Raw genomic sequence first — 19,009 nt, forward strand, 5'->3', positions numbered from 1 at the left:
ATATCTGTTAGAATTTGACTGTGAATCCATCTGGTCCAGGGCTTTTTCTGGTTCGTAGGTTTTTTCTTACTGATTCAGTTTTGGAATTTGTTATTCCAGAACTTCAGTTTCTTCCTTGTTAAATCTTGGCAGGTTGTATGTTTCCAGAAATTTATACATTTCTGTTAGGTTTTCTAGTTTGTGTTCATAGAGGTGTTTGTAATAGTCTCTGAGGGTTTTTTATATTTCTGTGGGGTTGTTGATAATGTTGCCCTTGTCATTTCTCATTGTGTTTATTTGGATTGTCTCTCTTTTTTTCTTTGTTGACCTAACTAGTGGTCTACCTATCTTGTTTATCCTTTCAAAGAAACAACTTCTGGTTTTCTTGATTCAAAATGTAAAGCACTGATGTAGATTGTCTAAAATTACTTGTGTTTAGTATCTAATATATGACTTTGTGCTTTACTATCTCTAATGGATCAGTTTAAAAGCCTAATTGCAATTTTAATTTTTTAGACACTTGAAACCCTTTTGTTAAAATGATCCTCTCACTAGATTAATAAAATCTCTATGTCACCAAAAAAAAAAAAAAAAAAGAGCTACCATGTATATTCTTAAGATTTAGACAATATTTAGACATGTAGAGAATTTATATGCAAATTGTATGACTCCCTCTTCTCAGGGATTTTTTTTTCCCTTAATTTCCAGCCCTGAGCTCCAGTCTTTGATTCTTCAGCTCAGTAATTTTCCTGTTTTCTGCTTGAGTTCTTTCTCCTGTGTGCCGTGTAATGTGTCAAGTACCCTCAGGAGAAAAGCTGGTTAAAAATATATATTACTTTATGTGATTCTCTTCTTTCAAGAGTTAACCCCTCCGGTTTCTGCCTGCTTTGAACTGCCTTCATTGCCCTCACATGGGTTGTTGTTGTTGTTGTTTATATTATATAAAGAAAGCACATGTATACAACTTTTAGTGTTAAACAGACATAATTTTATTTCTATTTTGTCACCCTACAGAGTCTGTAAAATTTTGCCAAATGCTAGGGAGGTTGCACTGCAACCTTCACCCCCCGGGTTCAAGCGATTCTCCTGCCTCAGCCTCCCGAGTAGCTGGGATTATAGGCATGCTTCACCATGCCTGGATAATTTTTGTATTTTTAGCAGAGACGGGGTTTCACCATGTTGGCCAGGCTGGTCTCGAACTCCTGACCTCAGGTGATCTGCCCGCCCCAGCCTCCCAAAGTTCTGGGATTACAGGCATATGCCACCATGCCTAGCCAGTGATTTATTTTTCAAAGGAGAAATTGAAATTATTGCCAATCTGACATAGAAGGATGTCAACACTAAATTGTTACATGGGGAAAAACAAGTTTTAGAACAGTATATATACTATCTTATTTTTGTTTTTTTACATATATACATGCACTTATTAGACTATATGTAGAAAACAACATGGAGGCATCCATTTCTAATTCTAATGGGGGTTATTTGTGAGGGCTGGAATCAAGAGGGTTAAGTTTATACATTTCTAATGTTATTTAAATTTTTTATTACAAACATAACTTTTGCTGTCAAAAGAAAACACAGTTTTGAAAAATTTGCTATTTTGTGTTTTTACTTTTGCAATTGACTGATATTTCCTATAGAATATAAAATGGACAATTTCAGCATATAAATATTACAGTGTTCTCAGTTTGTCTTATGAGATTTTCAGTGCAATTGAACTTTATATTTAGGATTTCAACCTATATGAATAATGTATTTTCTATTATTTAAATTGGTATTTATAAAAAAACTACAGTATTTTATTGTCAATTCGTAAAATAAACAAAAACTAGCAGTCCCCAAATTGCTAAATTAGCTAAGCTCTTTTCATTCTTTTCTTTTAAGTCAAATTAATGTGAGTCCTGTGAGTAGAGTAAGCTTATGTATTGAAACTGCCTAGGCCAGGTGCAGAGGCTCACACCTATTATTCCAGCATTTTAGGTGGTTGAGGTAGCAGGATCACTTAAACTCAGACCAGCCTGGACAGCACAGAGAAAAAAAATTTCTGACATAGAGTCTCACTCTGATGCCCAGGCCGGAGTACAGTGGTGTGATCGTGACTCACTGCAGCCTCAGATTTTCCAGGCTCAGGTGATTCTCCCACCTCAACCTTTCCAGTTGCTGGGACCACAGGCACACACCACCATGCCCAGAAAGTTCTTATTAGTGAAATCAGGCCTGACTCACAGTAGAAAAGGCACTGAGCTTTTGCAATTTTTGTAGGGACAGAGTTTTGCCAAAGTAGCCAGGCTTGGTGGCCTGTGCCTGCAGTCCCAACTACTCAGGAGGCTGAGGGGGAGGATGGTTTGAGCCCAGCAGGTCAAGGCTAGCCATGATTGCACCACCACACTCCAGCCTCCTAGCCTGGGTGACAGAGTGACACCCCGTCTCAAAAAAAAAAGAAAGAAAAAAGAAAAGAAACGAAACTGCCTGTGGGAGATGAAAATACTGATTTAGTCAATCCATTGGAAAAAATGCAGTCACACTGATGGGTCAGCTCCATGTAGTTTTCTTCTGACTCCCTGTTGTTTTCTTTATTAATGGGAAGGTTCATTTCTGAAACTTGCTTTTACCCTTAAAATTATAAATCTGTTATGTGAGCTTGTAGGGGAAATTATAAATCCTTTTATGTGTGCTTGTTGGGGGGAGGGTTGAAAAATTACCTTTTGAGTACAATGTTCATTATTCGGATGATGGGTGCACTAAAAGCCCAGACTTCACCACTATGCAATATATGCATGTAAGAAACCTGTACTTGTACCCCCTAAATATATTTTTTAATTTTTTTAAATTAAAAAAAAGTGGAAAAATAAATACATAAAATCATGTATATAACGTGAAATTGTATGTATCTATCACATGTTATTTTTATATTTTATAAGTATCTATTTTAATTAAGAGCCAAGATCATTTCTAACATTTGTTGTTTAAATAGGGGCTGTTCCTATAATCAGATGTTCAAGAGGAACAGCAGCAGAAATGGTAGCAGTGGTAAGTTCATGCATATATCACGTGGAGATAAATAACATTGTGTGAATTGTTTTTCCACAAGTAACACAAGTGTTTTGTTAATATTTAAATATGTGATTGCTTGGTTGTAAGTACCAATAGCAAATATTTTTATCTTATTACATTGAGATTCCACCAAAGATAAAAAGTAATTGTTTACTTCCACGTGAGAAAGTAAAATTATTTACTCCAGTGTGCTATTCCAGTCCTATTTCTTTTTTTAAACCTAAAATGTATATTCCTCATTTAACCAAGCAGGATTTTACACTTATTTGATCCCCCAGATTATTTAATATTTAACTTCATTTAGCAAATATTTATTACTAATCATAACCATTTTTAAAATGGTGAAGTGCTTTTTGCTATCCCACTGTATTGAAGTAAAATATTAAGTATAAAGTAAGTGTTCATAAATTTGCTTTAAATATTAAGAAATGAGTAAGGGATTAGAGAAATTATAGAATTACTGAAAAAGAGGGAGGTATTTTGGAACTTTATTAGCCCAAGTGAATTACTGACTGGTGGAAGACTGCCTTCTTCCATACGTTCCATTTCTCTTCTGAGGCTTCTTATACTCACCACTACTTTGTTCACTCCTACCCACCCAAGTCAACATTTTCTCCATATAGACACATTCCTTGATAAAACAGTCATGCTTGGGAAAAGAGTGTGGGTTGTCACTGCAAAGCATTTCCCATAGCCAAAGTAAAATTAGTCAATGTAAAGTTCTTATTAGTGAAATCAGGCCTGACTCACAGTGGAAAAGGCACTGATCTTTGTAAGTCCAAGTTACGATGATATTGAAGTGGTGAGAAGGAGCTAAAATATTTAGATTTTAGATTTGCTATTTGTAAAGAAATTCCAAGTTTCTTGGTAATCAAACTAAAAACACATTATGAATTAACCTCCATAAAGTTACATGAAGCTGTTAAGAGTTAATCTACAATTTTATTTTTCAGAAACTAGACAAGAAACTTCGAGAAAATCTAAGAGATGCAAGAAACAGTCTTTTTACAGGTGATACACTTGGAGCTGGCCAATTCAGGTATTACTGTTATTAAATATACTTATAAGCTTAAAAATATTTGTAGAGTTTTTTTGTTACTGTTCTTTTATCATCTATAAGAAATTTTTCTGTGTATAAGACTTTGAAGGTCAGAAGCCGTTTTCTTTCAATTATTAAACTGCTTGGTAGTTTTTCACAGAGTGAAAAACTTCTAATACTTGTATCTGTTTCTACCTTTATTAATCTAATTTCCATTTTATACTTAAATACTAATAGTCTAAACTTGCAAAACTTTTTATCATTGTTAGCATTTCTAGCATGAGTAAGTAATGCCAATGTTTTTGGCTGCTTATTATTCAATAGAAATGCTAAAAACCCTATACATTATAGTATATTTAACTTTTGATTGTTAATAGTAATGGAGTAAAGAAGTAAAGAAACACACTCAAATGGCTGAGAATTATTTAAAGAAGAGATTAGCCGGGCGCGGTGGCTCAAGCCTGTAATCCCAGCACTTTGGGAGGCTGAGACGGGCGGATCACAAGGTCAGGAGATCGAGACCATCCTGGCTAACACGGTGAAACCCCGTCTCTACTAAAAAATACAAAAAACTAGCCGGGCGAGGTGGCGGGCGCCTGTAGTCCCAGCTACTCCGGAGGCTGAGGCAGGAGAATGGCGTAAACCCGGGAGGCAGAGCTTGCAGTGAGCTGAGATCTGGCCACTGCACTCCAGCCTGGGCGACGGAGCAAGACTCAGTCTCAAAAAAAAAAATAAAAAATAAAAAAAATAAAGAAGAGATTATATTCTGGAAAATTAATTCTTAACCCCAGTTTAGATGAATTAATAAATAAAGCCTGTGAGAATAAATAGATGCCCAGAGAAATAACTGCCCACTAGAAATAATAATTTCATAATAACCTTCTGTAGACTTCATTTCAAGTCAGTCTGGTGTCTCCTACAGCTTTACAAACTACTTGTGTAATACAGAGTTCACACTAACACTGTGTTTCAATTGTTTGGTTAACTGTCTCAGTTTCCACGTTATTTTAAATCGTTCTATGATTTCATTGCTGGTTTTAAATATTCTTCAAAATGTTTCTCATTAGGTAGAAGAAAAACATCAATTTCTCATCTGATTTTTTTTTTTTTTTAAACAGAACCTACCACTGTGTCATACCTTACTTAATAGTTCCCTTTTTATAGCTCTCTGGTATAGGCCTTAGAAACCAGTATAAAGGCACTGTTTTATTTGGATAATTTTTTAAAATTTATTCACATTATCATAATATGGGCATCTTGTTTCTCAACTTGTTGGATGTATTTCTTAATCATTTTCATTAGTGGTCACAACCTTGCTGGACTATTGTTAAATACATTTGAATCCAACTGTAGGCTGGTGATTTTCAACTAAGAGCAGTTTTTGCCCACCCATAGCCATTTGGTAATGTCTGGAGACATGTTTGGTTGTCATAACTGGTAGGTGTTACTAGAATCTTGTAGTATACATTGTAGGATGCTGCTAAACATCCTATAATGCACACCACAACCCCCTATAACAAGAAATTATCCAGCCCCAAATGTCAGTACTGCTAGGGTTAAGAAACCCTGCGGTAGGCCATCCTCCCTTACCTTCCGTCTAGCTCTGGTGTAATAAATCATAGTAGATTGCGAGGGTGCCACTCTGACTTTTTATCCCAGAGTCAATGCAGTTAGGAAAGTCCACTGTCCTATACCCAGAACAGTGTAATGAGTCACTAAAATAATGAGGAGTCTATGGCAAAAGGAAACATGTAAACAGATAGTGATGCCTTTTGAAAAGTGGTGTGCACTCTTGATATGATAGTGCCTCCAAAGCAGATCTCTAAAACTAATGTAGACACATGGTAACCAGATGACTGTGCCTCAGTTTGCTTTTGGTAGTAGTTTATTTCACATCTAAATTGTAATAATGGAGTAACAGTACACGAGGTGTCATATGCCTTCTCTGTTAAGGGGATAATAATATAATTAGGTACCATTATGGCATTATGTTTTCATTTTGTATATTATAGTGGTATAGAGTTTTTTGAGGCTCTACTCCAGGGTCTGCTTTTTTGAGTTTGTGTTTATAGGGAAAAAATTATAATTTATGAAACTGTCAAACATTTGTGTAAATTTATAAGCTCCTACTCTCTTTGTTTTCCCTGAAGCTGACAATAACTATTCCTTACTGCCTTTTTTACAAAAATGTCAAAAACATCTAAATAGAAGCAGCTTATTGTTTTGCTAACTACACAATTTATTCTATAGAAATATTTACATAGAGTTTTTTCCTTAAAGTTTCCTGGCAGGGCATGATAACTCACGCCTGTAATCCTAGTACTTTGGGAGGCCAAGGTGGGAGGATCACTTGAGCCTAGGAGTTCAAGACCAACCTGGTCAATGCGGTTAGATGCCCCCACCTCTAAAAAAAGATTTTTAAATTAGCCAAGAGTGGTGGTGTACACCTGGAGTCTCAACTAATTGGGAGGCTCAGGTGGGAGGATTACTTGAGCCTGGGAGGTCAAGGCTGCAGTGACCTGTGATTGTGCCACTACAGTTCAACCTGGGTGACAGAGTCTCAAAAAAAAAAAATAAAGTTTCCTAAGTAAAATTTGTAATCTGGCATCATACACAGGCTCTAAGTAGTCCAAAGCATCACTGTAATTGTGTGACAATGTTAAATTTGTTTTTTAAAAGCCAGCCTCCCCCATCTCTATAAAAATGTTTAAAAATAGCCAGGTGTGTGGTGGTGCACGCCTGTAGTCCCAGCTACTCCAGAAGCCGAGGCAGGAGGATTGCTTGAGCCCAGGAGTTCAAGGCTGCAGTTAGCTATGATTGCGCCACTGCACTCCAGCCTAGGTGACAGAGCAAGACCCTGTCTCAACAAAAAGCAAAGTATTGTGGTGCTTGCTTCAGCAGCACATATACTAAAAAACAAAGTATTATGAATTGTCAATATTAGCATACTATTATTCATATCAAAATGGCATATACTGGAAAGTAGTAGAATATTTTAAATGTATACACTGGTATCAAGAGTTATGTAATTGTTTTTTTTAATATATATTTACAGCTTCCAAAGGCCCTTATTAGTCCTTGTTGACAGAAACATAGATTTGGCAACTCCTTTACATCATACTTGGACATATCAAGCACTGGTGCATGATGTACTGGTAAGAGACTAAATACAGCACTTATTACTGAAATGTAGTAACATGCAGTATTCCCCTTAATTTAAAATTAACATCATGGCTACAGAAACAAAAATGAGAAGGATGGAACTGAGACCTATGAACAAAACAAGTGATGGGATTTGGTATTACTGGGCGTGGATGCTGGAAAATAGTGAACCATTGAAGTTTAAAGTTTCAAATTTATGATCTTTATAGGGTAAAGTAGTGTTTTTGTTGGCCATGGAAAAGAAAACAATTGAAGAAAATGGACTATCATGTTTTATTTTTAATTTTCAAACTGAATAAGTAAATAAATGTGTTCTCCCTTAAGAGAAAAGCTACAATTTCTCCCTTTTCTGTGGCAATCAGTTAAACCTAATTTTATGTTAAAAAAAACAAATAGTATTTTTTATGTTATACCATATGTTTTCTGAAGTAATCCCACGTATCTGATTTTATGTTTATAGCAAAAATTTGTATTTATGCATATGTAAATTTAGCTGGTAAATGTTGTGTTTAGCATGTGACATACACAGGTGAATAAAACACAGCTTCAATCTTCAAAGGCAATGGAAAGAAAATAGCTACATGAATGATTTCTCTATGAGACACTATGTAATAGGGCCAGAATAGTCTCTATTTGATAGATAGACATTAAAGAATTTGAACTCAAATCATTGGCTTTGTTAAAACTAATACTGTAGTTTACTAACTCCTAGCTCAGGACTCTAGGGATTATACTATATAATCATATCATGATTGTAAAGATTGCCCAAAATGTCATATAAACAGGAAATGAAATAATGAGTGTAGTGGCTCATGCCTATAATCCCAGCACTTTGGGAGGCCAAGGCAGGTGGATCACATGAGACCAGGAGCTAAAGACCAGCCTGGCCAGCGTGGCGAAACCCTGTCTCTATTGAAAATACAAAAATTAGCCAAGCGTGGTGGCACATGTGTGTAATCCCAACTATTTGGGTGGCTGAGGCTTGAGAATTGCTTGAACCGAGGAGGTGGAGGTTGCAATGAGCCAAGATTGTGCCACTGCACTCCTGCCTGGGTGACAGAGCAAGACCTAGTCTTAAAAAAGAAAAAGGAAATGAAAGACATGCAGTAGATGATTTGGTTTATTTCTTTAAAACCTGGCTATTGGCTCAAAAGTGTTTATTTAAATAAATCAGATTTAGGATTACTGATGGAAATTGGCAGTTCTCCTATGCCATGACTCTAGGATGAGTGTCAAAGAAATAGCAGTCAGCTTTAGTTCAGTAGAGAGGGCAGGAAGAATCAAAGGGACTCTTGGATTAAACCCTAAGTAGTAGAACATGGAAGCTGGCTTTAGGAGGTCAAGTAAGAGGTGGGAGAGGAGGAATTCAATTCTACCAATATTTGAGTGCCTACTCTTTAACACACTTTCTAAACCCCGGCTTCAGTAGTAACAAAAACAATAGCTTTTCTGTCTTTCTAGAGCTTACATTCTAGTAGGGGAAACAGGCAATAAATAAAATAAACTTGCAGCATTTCAGAAGGTGGAAGATACCCTGAAGGACAGTAAAGCAGATAATGGTGAACAGGAGTGAAATTTTAAAACAGGGGAAACCTCACTGATAAAGTGACATTTGAGTAAAGATCTAAAGGAGGTAAGGTAGTGAATTATATAGCTATGTGGGAAAAGAACATAAGCAGAAGGATACCTGATATGTTTGGAAAGTGGCAAGGCAGCCAGATGGCTACAATGAAGTGAGGCAGGGGGAGAAGAGAAGGAGAAAAGGTTGAATAGGACCCAGGAAGCAATATAATACAGAACTCTAGGGATTATAGTATGTAATTGTATCATTATTGTAAAGGCCATTGAAAGGACATTGATTTTAATTTGATGGAAATGGGGAACCACATAGGATTCTGGTATACATTTTAAGACTGTCACTCTAGCTGTTATATTGAAAATGGACTCCTTGGGGGCACAGGAAGAGCAAGGAGATCAGTTAGGAGGCTGTTGCAGTTATCTTAGCTGAGATGATAGTGGCTTATACCATAACAGAAATGGTAAGTGCTGTGATTTTGATACTGACTGTAAAGTATAGGATTTGCTGATGAGTTAGATGTGGGAGGTAGATGTAGAGAGAGAGAGAACTCAAAGATGACTCCAAGGTTTTAGCCTTTGCAAATGGCAAGACATTGTTGTTTAGTGGGATGAAAAAGGCAGTTTCCCCAGGGAAGATCAGATGTTTAGTTTTGGATATGTTAAATATGAGATGCCAGCCAGGCATGGTGGCTCATACCCGTACTCTTAGCACTTTGGGAGGCCAAGGCAGGAGGATCACTTGGGCCCAGGAGTTCAAGACCAGCCTGGCAACATAAGGAAGCACCATCTTTACAAAAAATAAAAATTAATGAGTTGTGGTGGCACACCTACTCAAGAGACTGAGGTGGGAGGATCAGTTGATCCCCAGCAGGTTGAGGCTACTACAGTGAACTGTGATCACACCACTGTGCTCCCGCCTGGGTGACAGAGTAAAGACCCTGTCTCGAAGAGTGAGATGCCCATTAAGATATCAAAATGTAAATGTTGAGTAGGTAGTTACATGAGTCTGGAGTTCAGGAAAAAAGTCTGGTCCTCAGCCTCCCAAAATGCTGAGATTACAAGCATGAGCCACTGCGCCCGGACGGAAATATTTTTAAATGAGGGAAATTACAATATGTTTGTATACTAATGGGAATGATCCAAAGAGCAAAGTTAATGATGCAGGAGATAAGAGTGTCCTGCAGGTGGATTAGTGAGCAGGGTAGGCCAGGATTTCTCAACCTTGGCATTATTGACATTGTGAACCTGATCATTCTTTGTTGGAGGGCAGGGGGAGCTGTCCTGTGCATAGTAGGATGCTTAGCATCATTCCTGGCCTTGACTCTCTAGGTTCCGGTGGAACTTCCTCAGTTGTGACAACCAAAACGTCTTCACACATCGCCAATTATACCCCAGGTGGCAGAAAGAGGCAAAATTGCCCAATTGAGAGCCATGGTTACAGTAAGCTGATGATACGAGTTTCAGGGCTAGAGTAGTTTTAGGAAAGAGGGCAAGTAAAGAGTTTGGGAGTAGCAAGGAAGATACCTAATTCCAGTCTCAGATCCAGTGGTATGAGCTGTGAGAGGTTAAACAAACAAACAAAAAAATCATGTTCCCATTTGAGAAGGCTGCAGGGGTTAGCCAGTTGGAGTTCAATTAGAGCAAGAAAGAATGGGGAAAGTTTAGAGAGGATGTTCAGAATAGGAGATTTTGCTGATGACTGAGTGTGGGTTCCAGAAGTGATGACAGTATTTCAAGAGTAGGGTAAGAATAGGAGATGGGGTCTCAGTGGGCTTGGGAGTTAAAGAGTTGTACAGGGATTAATGGGCATTAATAGGATAGTATTGGTAGTCTCAAATCATATTTGGTTGGTGGGGCCCTTACTGTTGGGTGGGAGCAAGGGGCGAGCGTCTTAATAAGAGCATAGCATACAGATTCCGGGTACCTCATCACACCTGCCAGTGGTGGTGTTAAGGCAATCTAAAAACACTGAGTTGTCTAGGGATCCTTTCCAATTCCTGAATTTTAAGAGTCCCAGGGCTCCCTCTTCACTCCCCTGGATGGAGGAATTTAACGTACAGGGTGCTTTGAGTACAGGAGATAAGACACATGTACAAATAATTGCAACATGAAAAGAGTAGACTCAGTCTCCATTGTCAGAAGAGGAAATTGGGAAATAAAACTTAGGGCAGAGACTCCCTAAAACCAAACAAGGATAATACTGGTCCTTGATGAGGTTTTCACTATTTCAGAATGAGATGAGAATAAAAAAGATTATGAAATGTGTTTTTATACTGGCCTTTATACTAATTTTTATTTCCTACTATTTGAAGTGAAAAATATCCTTTTAAAAATGAAAGGTGGTGAAAGTAGATGGTAGAGTTGTTTTTGTTTAATCTTCACATAAAAAGTTGGGAATCTTTGAAGAGGTTGGTTATAATTAACTGTACAACTTAACGTGACTTAATTCTGTTCATTAATCCTAAAGTAGTTTCTGGATGTGAACAAACTATAACTGAGATGTCATAAATTATAATCACACACATTTTTGTTGATTGTTAAACCCTGCTACTTTTGAAGGTCCTCAGAGCTTTTAAAACACTTAATAATTATACCCTTTGCCTCCACAAGATGGAGTAACTAGATAGTAAATGTTAACTTACAATTGCAGTTTACTTTTTGTATTAAATGTCTTTGCCTGAAAATCTGCACCATTGATAATTGTTTATATGTTAGACCTTAGAAACAACTATGAAAATTCACACAGCTTCCCTCTGTGTCAGAAAGATAAGTTTTCTCATTTTAAACGGGAAGTGCACTCTTCTGGTAAAAAAAAAAAAAAAAAAAAAAACACAAAACAACAACAACAACAAAAAACTTTGCAGTACCCATCTCTTTTTATTGGGATATAAGAAGCAAAATTAGTAATTAGAAGCCCTGATTCTTTTTTATTATATCTTGGTTGCAGGAGGGGTAAATTTGATTGTTCAGCTGGAGAACTGTTGACTTCAGTCAAAGGGATGGACATTATTTTATCTCTGTGTTTTACTTGGCCTTTGTTTTTTCAAATCTTAGATTCTCTTTTTGAACCTTTTACCCTCTGCCACTGACTCTTATTATTTGAAACATTAAATCGGAAGTTATACTAATATACATAGGGACTTTAATTAAAGTTTACCTTTTTTTCCGGTCAAGAATTAAAAAAAAGAAGTGTTTTCCAAATAAATACATATTTTTTTAAAAGATTGTAAGAAAAGCATTTTATTTTTTATTTTATTTATTTATTTTTTTTTTTGAGATGGAGTCTCACCCTGTCACCCTAGCTAGAGTACAGTGGTACGATCTCGGCTCACTGCAACCTTCGCCTCCTAGGTTCAAGTGATTCTCCTGCCTCAGCCTCCTGAGTAGCTGGGACTACAGGCGTGTGCAACCGTGCCCGGCTAGTTTTTGTATGTTTAATAGAGATGGGGTTTCGCCATGTTAACCAGGCTGCTCTAGAACTCCTGACCTCAGGTGATCCACATGCCTCAGCCTTCCAAAGTGCTGGGATTACAGGCATGAGCTAATGCACCTAGCTAAGGTTATAAGAGAAGCATTTCAGGAACACCTATTTCCTTAAAGATGTATAATTGTGGTGTAACAGATGCCTAGATATAGTTCAAGATTGATGCTTTGAGTCCAGGGTTAACATTCTGTTGATCCTCTAATCTTTATTAACACAAAACCTCTTGGTCAGCACTATGTAGCCTAATTTCAAGCATTTGCCTAAAAGTCAAAAGTGTAATGTAAACTTTTACTCATTTAATCCAAGCAAATACATATTTTACTGTACTTGATAGGAAGTATCTACTGAAGGTCTGTAGGCTATGTAAAAGCCCAGAAGATATCCCTGATTTCATTCACTTTTTAAAAATAGCACTGTTTCAGTATATCTCCATATTTGTTGCTGTGTCTGAACTTGGACCGAATTTTTATTTAATCTAAGGGAGAAAAAGTATGTACTATTTGCTGATCTAACTTTAGCTGCTATAGTTGTTATTTTTTTGCCTTATATTCTAGTTGCATAACATTTGTGTATATTTATGATGGAACATTTTACAAAGATTTAATACTATATTTTATATAATCAAATATATTCAAAATATTTGCATTTCAGCATAATATAGGATCATATAATCAATTAATAATTATATAATCAATTTAAGATATTAGATGTTTTTTCTTTTTATATTTAAGTCTTATAAATTATATATTTTACATTTACATCGCATCTCAATTCAGACTAACCACATTGAAGGTACTCAGTAGCCACCTGTGACTACTGGCAACTGTATTGGACAGTGCAATTCTAAATTATAAGGCCCAAATTCTTTACTACTTTTAGAGATTGAATGAATTGCTTATGAGCTGAAATTATCACATGAAGACTGGTAGAAATGTTTGCATATTGCCAGCAGTGTATCTGGTGGGTGGAAGGGTTCCAGCTTATGAGTCCTAGGGTTGTAAACAGCTCTGCTTTAATAAAAATGAACAAGCTTCCCAAATATATTGCTGATGCTGTAAAGAATACCTTGGCCTCTGAATTAAGATAGGTTAGGTTGTGCTACTTAGTCTAACCCTCTAACCTCAGTGGCATAAAATAATAAAGATTTTTTTTTCTTGGTCATAGTATTTATTGTTCCTTAGCCAGTATGGATGAGCAAAACAATTGTGGGTTGTACTTCATTTTTTTGGTACTGTTATGAATGAAATTTTTAAAACTTTTACTAGGGAATATTTCAAATAACAAAAATACAGAGAATACTGTAATGAACTCATATTTACATTGTTCAGCTTCACTGGTATTATATGATCTAAGGATGAATACTTCAGCATGTATCTATTTTTTAAAGTTATAATCTTACCCGACAAAATTAATGATAATTTCCTGGTAAAATACCCGCCTGTATTCATTGTTTCAAAGATGCTTCTTTACAATTGGCTTGTTCAAATAAGGATCCAGAAATACATCTATACATGGCATTAGTTGATATATCTCTTAAATCTCTCAGTTCCTCCCTCCTCGCTTCTTTTTAATTGCCATTTTTTGATCGAAAGAATTAGGTCCTTTTTCTATAGAATTTTCTACATTTTGGCATTTGGCTGATTATATCCTTTTGTATTCCCAATACTTCCTTTAAACTAATTGATTGTGGAAATTGATTAGATCTCATTCAATTCTTTGTCAAGGCCACTTTACTAGCAGTGTTCTTTAGTTTCTGTTTTATTCTTTAGTTTCTGTTTTATTACATCAGGTGGTACATAATGTCTGTTTGTCCTAATGTTAGTGAACAGATTGATCAGTAGGTTCAGGTATTGTCAGCATGATCCATCCATTAAGGGTTCTCCATAAATCTTTTACCTAAAGGTTTAAATGTCACTGATAATTATTCCCTCTGTTTTAATTACTGATGGCAAATGGTGATTTTCTGATACTGTTATTCCTCCTCCATTTTTTTAGCCAACATGCTTATATAAAGAAGTTTTTTTTTTTTTTATCACCTACTTAGGACAAATGCTTGATTGTCTTCATTTGTCAATTTTCAGAATTAGTGAGTACCCTAGTAATTTGCAGAGGCAATCATGAAGTCATTTGTTTTAGTATCATTTTATGAACTAACAGATTTTTATATTTGAGATGTTTTTACACTGTTACAGTCATTTATTTTGATGCTTGAATTATCTCATTTTTGGCCTGTCATGTTGGTCTTGATACCTTCTTGACATAACCCCATCAGTCTTTGATAGTTTCTTTGCTTCCTGGTGTGAAAAATATCCTAAGCTAATCATGTTCATTTTCTGCCTCAGACCTGGATGCATCCATTTCTCAAACAGCCTTTGGTTACTTTGAGTGACAAACAGTGGGTACCACAGTCTGGGCTATTAGGGCTGTTTATTTCTACTGGGATACTTTTGCTTCCAGACATTTTCCATGGTGAAATTCTCTGAGGTTAAAGAACCCTTTTTTTAAAATAACAAGTTGTAGTATTGTGAAATTGTAAAATTATATTAGTGACTGTTGACTTTGCACACAATTTGAAAGCATCAGTGGAAGGCTGAGTCTTCCTGTTTCTTCCTAACAAACATGTTTTAATCCTTGCTCTACTTATGTTTCATTTGAGAGACTGATTTATGTGAACCAAAGAAACCAGATGACTGTAAAGCAGAAAATATTTGGATTTAAATTGTTAGATGGATTAAAACCACATATCATCACCATGACTGGGAATTTTGTTTCTTCAGCCACTCAGGAGAGCTGTGCCATTATAAATACACATTTACATCATTTTAGCTACAAGCCTATCTTCATATATATGTATCTGTTGTAGAGGGATGGATGTCAAATAACATCTGATGTGTAACTTGTTCTCTAGAGTAAAGCTTCTGATCTCTTCTCATTGAGTTCCATAGTTATCCATGCTCTTTGAGGGTAGAAAATTGTTAATTGTTGTGTATAATTGATTTCTCTGTAAGAAATAGAATTACAGTCTCTAGGAGCTTCTGTAAATTGTCATTAGAGGCATTATCACCACTTTATCAAATGTTGAACAGAAACTGGTTTTGAAGCATTTAGGAAAAGTAAAAATAAGTTTTAAATTCCCTTTTGCTTAGGTACCTAGTCTTTAACATTTTCTCTTACAGAAATTAGTTTTAGGAATGAGCTTTGAAAAATAAATTTTTCTCATAATGCTTTAATTTTCCCTAAATCCAATTGAAACTATTATAGATATTGAAACCCTGATATATTAGTCTGTTGATCTATCTTATGAAGACAATAATCCTTATTCCTGTCTTAGAATTCTGTCTTCTATTTAATATATTATCATATTTTGTCTTTTACCTGCCTTTGGCAAAAGGTGATGAAACTCATAGCTTTTGTTTTACAATTAAAATCTTAAGTATGAAAGAAATAATTGTGATTTATAGGAGGAATATTTGCCTGCTCTAGAGAAAATACACACAAATGTATTTGTGTGCATTAAACATTTTCTTTATCATTTCTTCTCTCATTGGTGTCAGCCCTATTCCCAAACTATTTAACTCCTAAGATGAAGATTTTCTCCAAAGAAAATACTTCTTTTTGGAGATGAGAATCCTCCCTAAGATTGTGTGCAAGGATGAGACAATATAGGTGCTCATCTTCAAATGACTGATGGGACATTGCTTTAATGTGGAGAAAGGATAGTAGCCAAAGCCGTGGAAGATGTTGGTGGAGCCAGTGGGTAGTTTCCTTTCCTCTTCGTCACATCCCTTAGTTCTGTTCAATTCCATCGTTATCAGGAAGTATTTATATGTGTTCCCAGTTTTAAATAGATTCTCCCTTGTATTTTATTTCTCTTGTTGGTTAATTTGATTGTTGGTTAAATTCTTGCCAAAATAAAAGATATTTTTATTTTGCTTTGCCTGTGAACTACAAGTCGGCATAAATAGGTATTGCCTATATTATCCAGAGATTATTTTGTTAACATTAACTCTCTCTGCTCTACTGATGTGCTCTTAACTTGGGAAAGGAAAACAAGACTGCCGAAGTCTTCTCAATGTTTTTAGCATTTCCTGATGGGATTTATTTATATGTAGTGATTTGGGGCACCTTTGTCCTATCTTCTAAGTTAGCAAAATGTGACTGTCAATGGAAACAGATTAGACTTTACCATGTTAAAACTAATTCTGTTGTCTTTTATTTGTGTATAAATGTTCAGTTGCTTTAACATGATTGAGTACAGCACAGAATGTTTTAATTTCCTAACTTCAAAGATTGAAATTACCTTTATTTGCCTTGCTATTACGCAAACAATGGAAATATCCTTGCTATTAAATTATTTCTCAGAATTCTTAACATCTTTTATTCCTTTATTATTTTGTGTTTTAAGTATTCCATCAATACTTCAGTAATAACATGCTTTCCTACTTTTAAAGCAGGAATTTCGCTAGCAAGTTAACTTTTATTTTGAATGAGCTATGTCATCACCATGGAAATAGTACTTCACTAGAAATTCTAGTTAATAAAACTTAAGTGTTTAAAGATGTTTCTCTTCAATATCTTTTATTTTGTTAGAGTTTTTTAAATCTAGGCTTCTTCCCAGATGTAGCTGTTATTGTTTAAAATAGTTTTCCACAGTTGTGCTATTTTTACTTTCTTCCTATATGGATGATTTTTGTGCAAAGTGAAGTTTAGATATGAGGATGGGAAACTGAGAGGATGAAGTAAAGTCACTTTCTTGCCCTATTATAATATGAGGGGTCTGTAGGAAAAACAGTAATAGAGTGAAATATAACATACTATACTTTTGTCATTCCAACCATTTATTGTAACTCTCTAGTCTTTAAATTGCCTATTTATCACCTGAGGCTACCCATGTTCTGCACTACAGGGAATTTCAAGTGATAGAATCTAGTTCCACTCACTCTCTTCTCGCTGTGATACAATTAAAACATATTGCTTAAAAGCACTGCCTCTGAAGTCAGACTGCTTAGTTTTAATCTTGGTTCTGCCACATATTTATGTATAACTTTGGACAATTAACTTTTTTATACCTCCATTTTTTCTTCTTGAATGGGAATTTTATTACTGCTTATACAGGTTATTGTAAGGATCAAATGACTTAATATAAGGTGCTAAGAATAGTGCCTCGCAAATGAAAGATAGCTATGCTTCTGAACAAAAGGCAGCAGAAACTTCTGCAGACTTAAACGTCCCTGACTGACAGCTCTGAAGAGAGCAGTGGTTCTCCTAGCATGGTGTTTGGGCTCTGAGAACGGACAGACTGCCTCCTCAAGTGGGTCCCTGACCCCCGTGTAGCCTAACTTGGAGACAACTCCCAGTTGGGGCTAACTGACACGTCATACACCCAGGTGCCCCTCTGAGACAAAGCTTCCAGAGGAATGATTAGGCAGCAATATTTGTTGTTCTGCAATATTTGCTGTTCTTTTGCCTCTGCTGGTGATACCCAGGCAAACAGGGTCTGGAGTGGACCTCCAGCAAACTCCAACAGACCTGTTAGACCTGAGGGACCTGTTAGAAGGAAAACTAACGAACAGAAAGGAATAGCATCAACATCAACAAAAAGGACATCCACACCAAAACTACATCTATAGGTCACCATCATCAAAGACTGAAGGTAGATAAAACCACAAAGATGGGGAGAAAACAGAGCAGAAAAGCTGAAAATTCTAAGAACCAGAGCACTCTTTCTCCTCCAAAGGATTGCAGCTCCTGCCAGCAACGGAACAAAGCTGGACAGACAATGACTTTGACGAGTTGACAGAAGTAGGCTTCAGAAAGTCGGTAATAAGAAGCTTCTCCGAGCTAAAGGAGGATGTTTGAACCCGCTGCAAGGAAGCTAAAAGCCTCGAAAAAAGATGAGACGAATGGCTAACTAGAATAAACAGTGTAGAGAAGACCTTAAATGACCTGATGGAGCTGAAAACCATGGCACGAGAACTACGTGATGCATGCACAACCTTCAGTAGCCATTTCGATCAAGTGGAAGAAAGAGTATCAGTGATTAAAGATCAAATGAATGAAATGAAGCGAGAAGAGAAGTTTAGAGAAAAAAGTAAAAAGAAACAAAGAAAGCCTCCAAGAAATATGGGACGATGTGAAAAGACCAAATCTATGTTTGATTGGTGTACCTGAAAGTGATGGGGAGAATGGAACCAAGTTGGAAAACACTCTTCAGGATATTATCCAGGAGAACTTCCCTAACCTAGCAAGGCAGGCCAACATTCAAATTCAGGAAATACAGAGAACACCACAAAGATACTCCTCGAGAAGAGCAACCCCAAGACACATAATTGTCAGATTCACCAAGGTTGAAATGAAGGAAAAAATCTTAAGGGCAGCCAGAGAGAAAGGTCAGGTTACCCACAAAGGGAAGCCCATCAGACTAACAGCGGATCTCTCAGCAGAAACTCTACAAGCCAGAAGAGAGTGGGGGCCAATATTCAACATTCTTAAAGAACAGAATTTTCAACTCAGTATTTCATATCCAGCCAAACTAAGCTTTGTAAGTGAAGGAGAAATAAAATCCTTTACAGACAAGCAAATGCTGAGAGATTTTGTCATTACCAGACCTGCCTTACAAGAGCTCCTGAAGGAAGCACTAAACATGGAAAGGAACCACTGGTAACAGCCACTGCAAAAGCATGCCAAATTGTAAAGACCATTGATGCTAG

The 19,009-nt window shown here is 36.3% G+C and overlaps 1 protein-coding gene across 4 annotated transcripts in view; it reads left to right on the forward strand.

The window, feature by feature from the left end:
• SCFD1 (sec1 family domain containing 1) overlaps positions 1-19,009 on the forward strand; it is a 104,263-nt gene that overhangs the window by 24,139 nt on the left and 61,115 nt on the right. For all 4 annotated transcript variants that reach the window (XR_012415697.1, XM_005561013.4, XM_005561015.4 and 1 more), the window contains 3 exons: positions 2,957-3,012; positions 3,990-4,075; positions 7,131-7,230. Coding sequence is in view for 3 of the 4 variants with exons in the window: in XM_005561013.4 (XP_005561070.1) it covers positions 2,957-3,012; positions 3,990-4,075; positions 7,131-7,230 (242 nt within the window). In the remaining variant the exon portion in view is untranslated. The remainder of the gene's footprint in view (positions 1-2,956; positions 3,013-3,989; positions 4,076-7,130; positions 7,231-19,009) is intronic.

The sequence above is a fragment of the Macaca fascicularis genome, chromosome 7 (assembly GCF_037993035.2).
Source record: "Macaca fascicularis isolate 582-1 chromosome 7, T2T-MFA8v1.1".
NCBI classification, from domain to species: domain Eukaryota; kingdom Metazoa; phylum Chordata; class Mammalia; order Primates; family Cercopithecidae; genus Macaca; species Macaca fascicularis.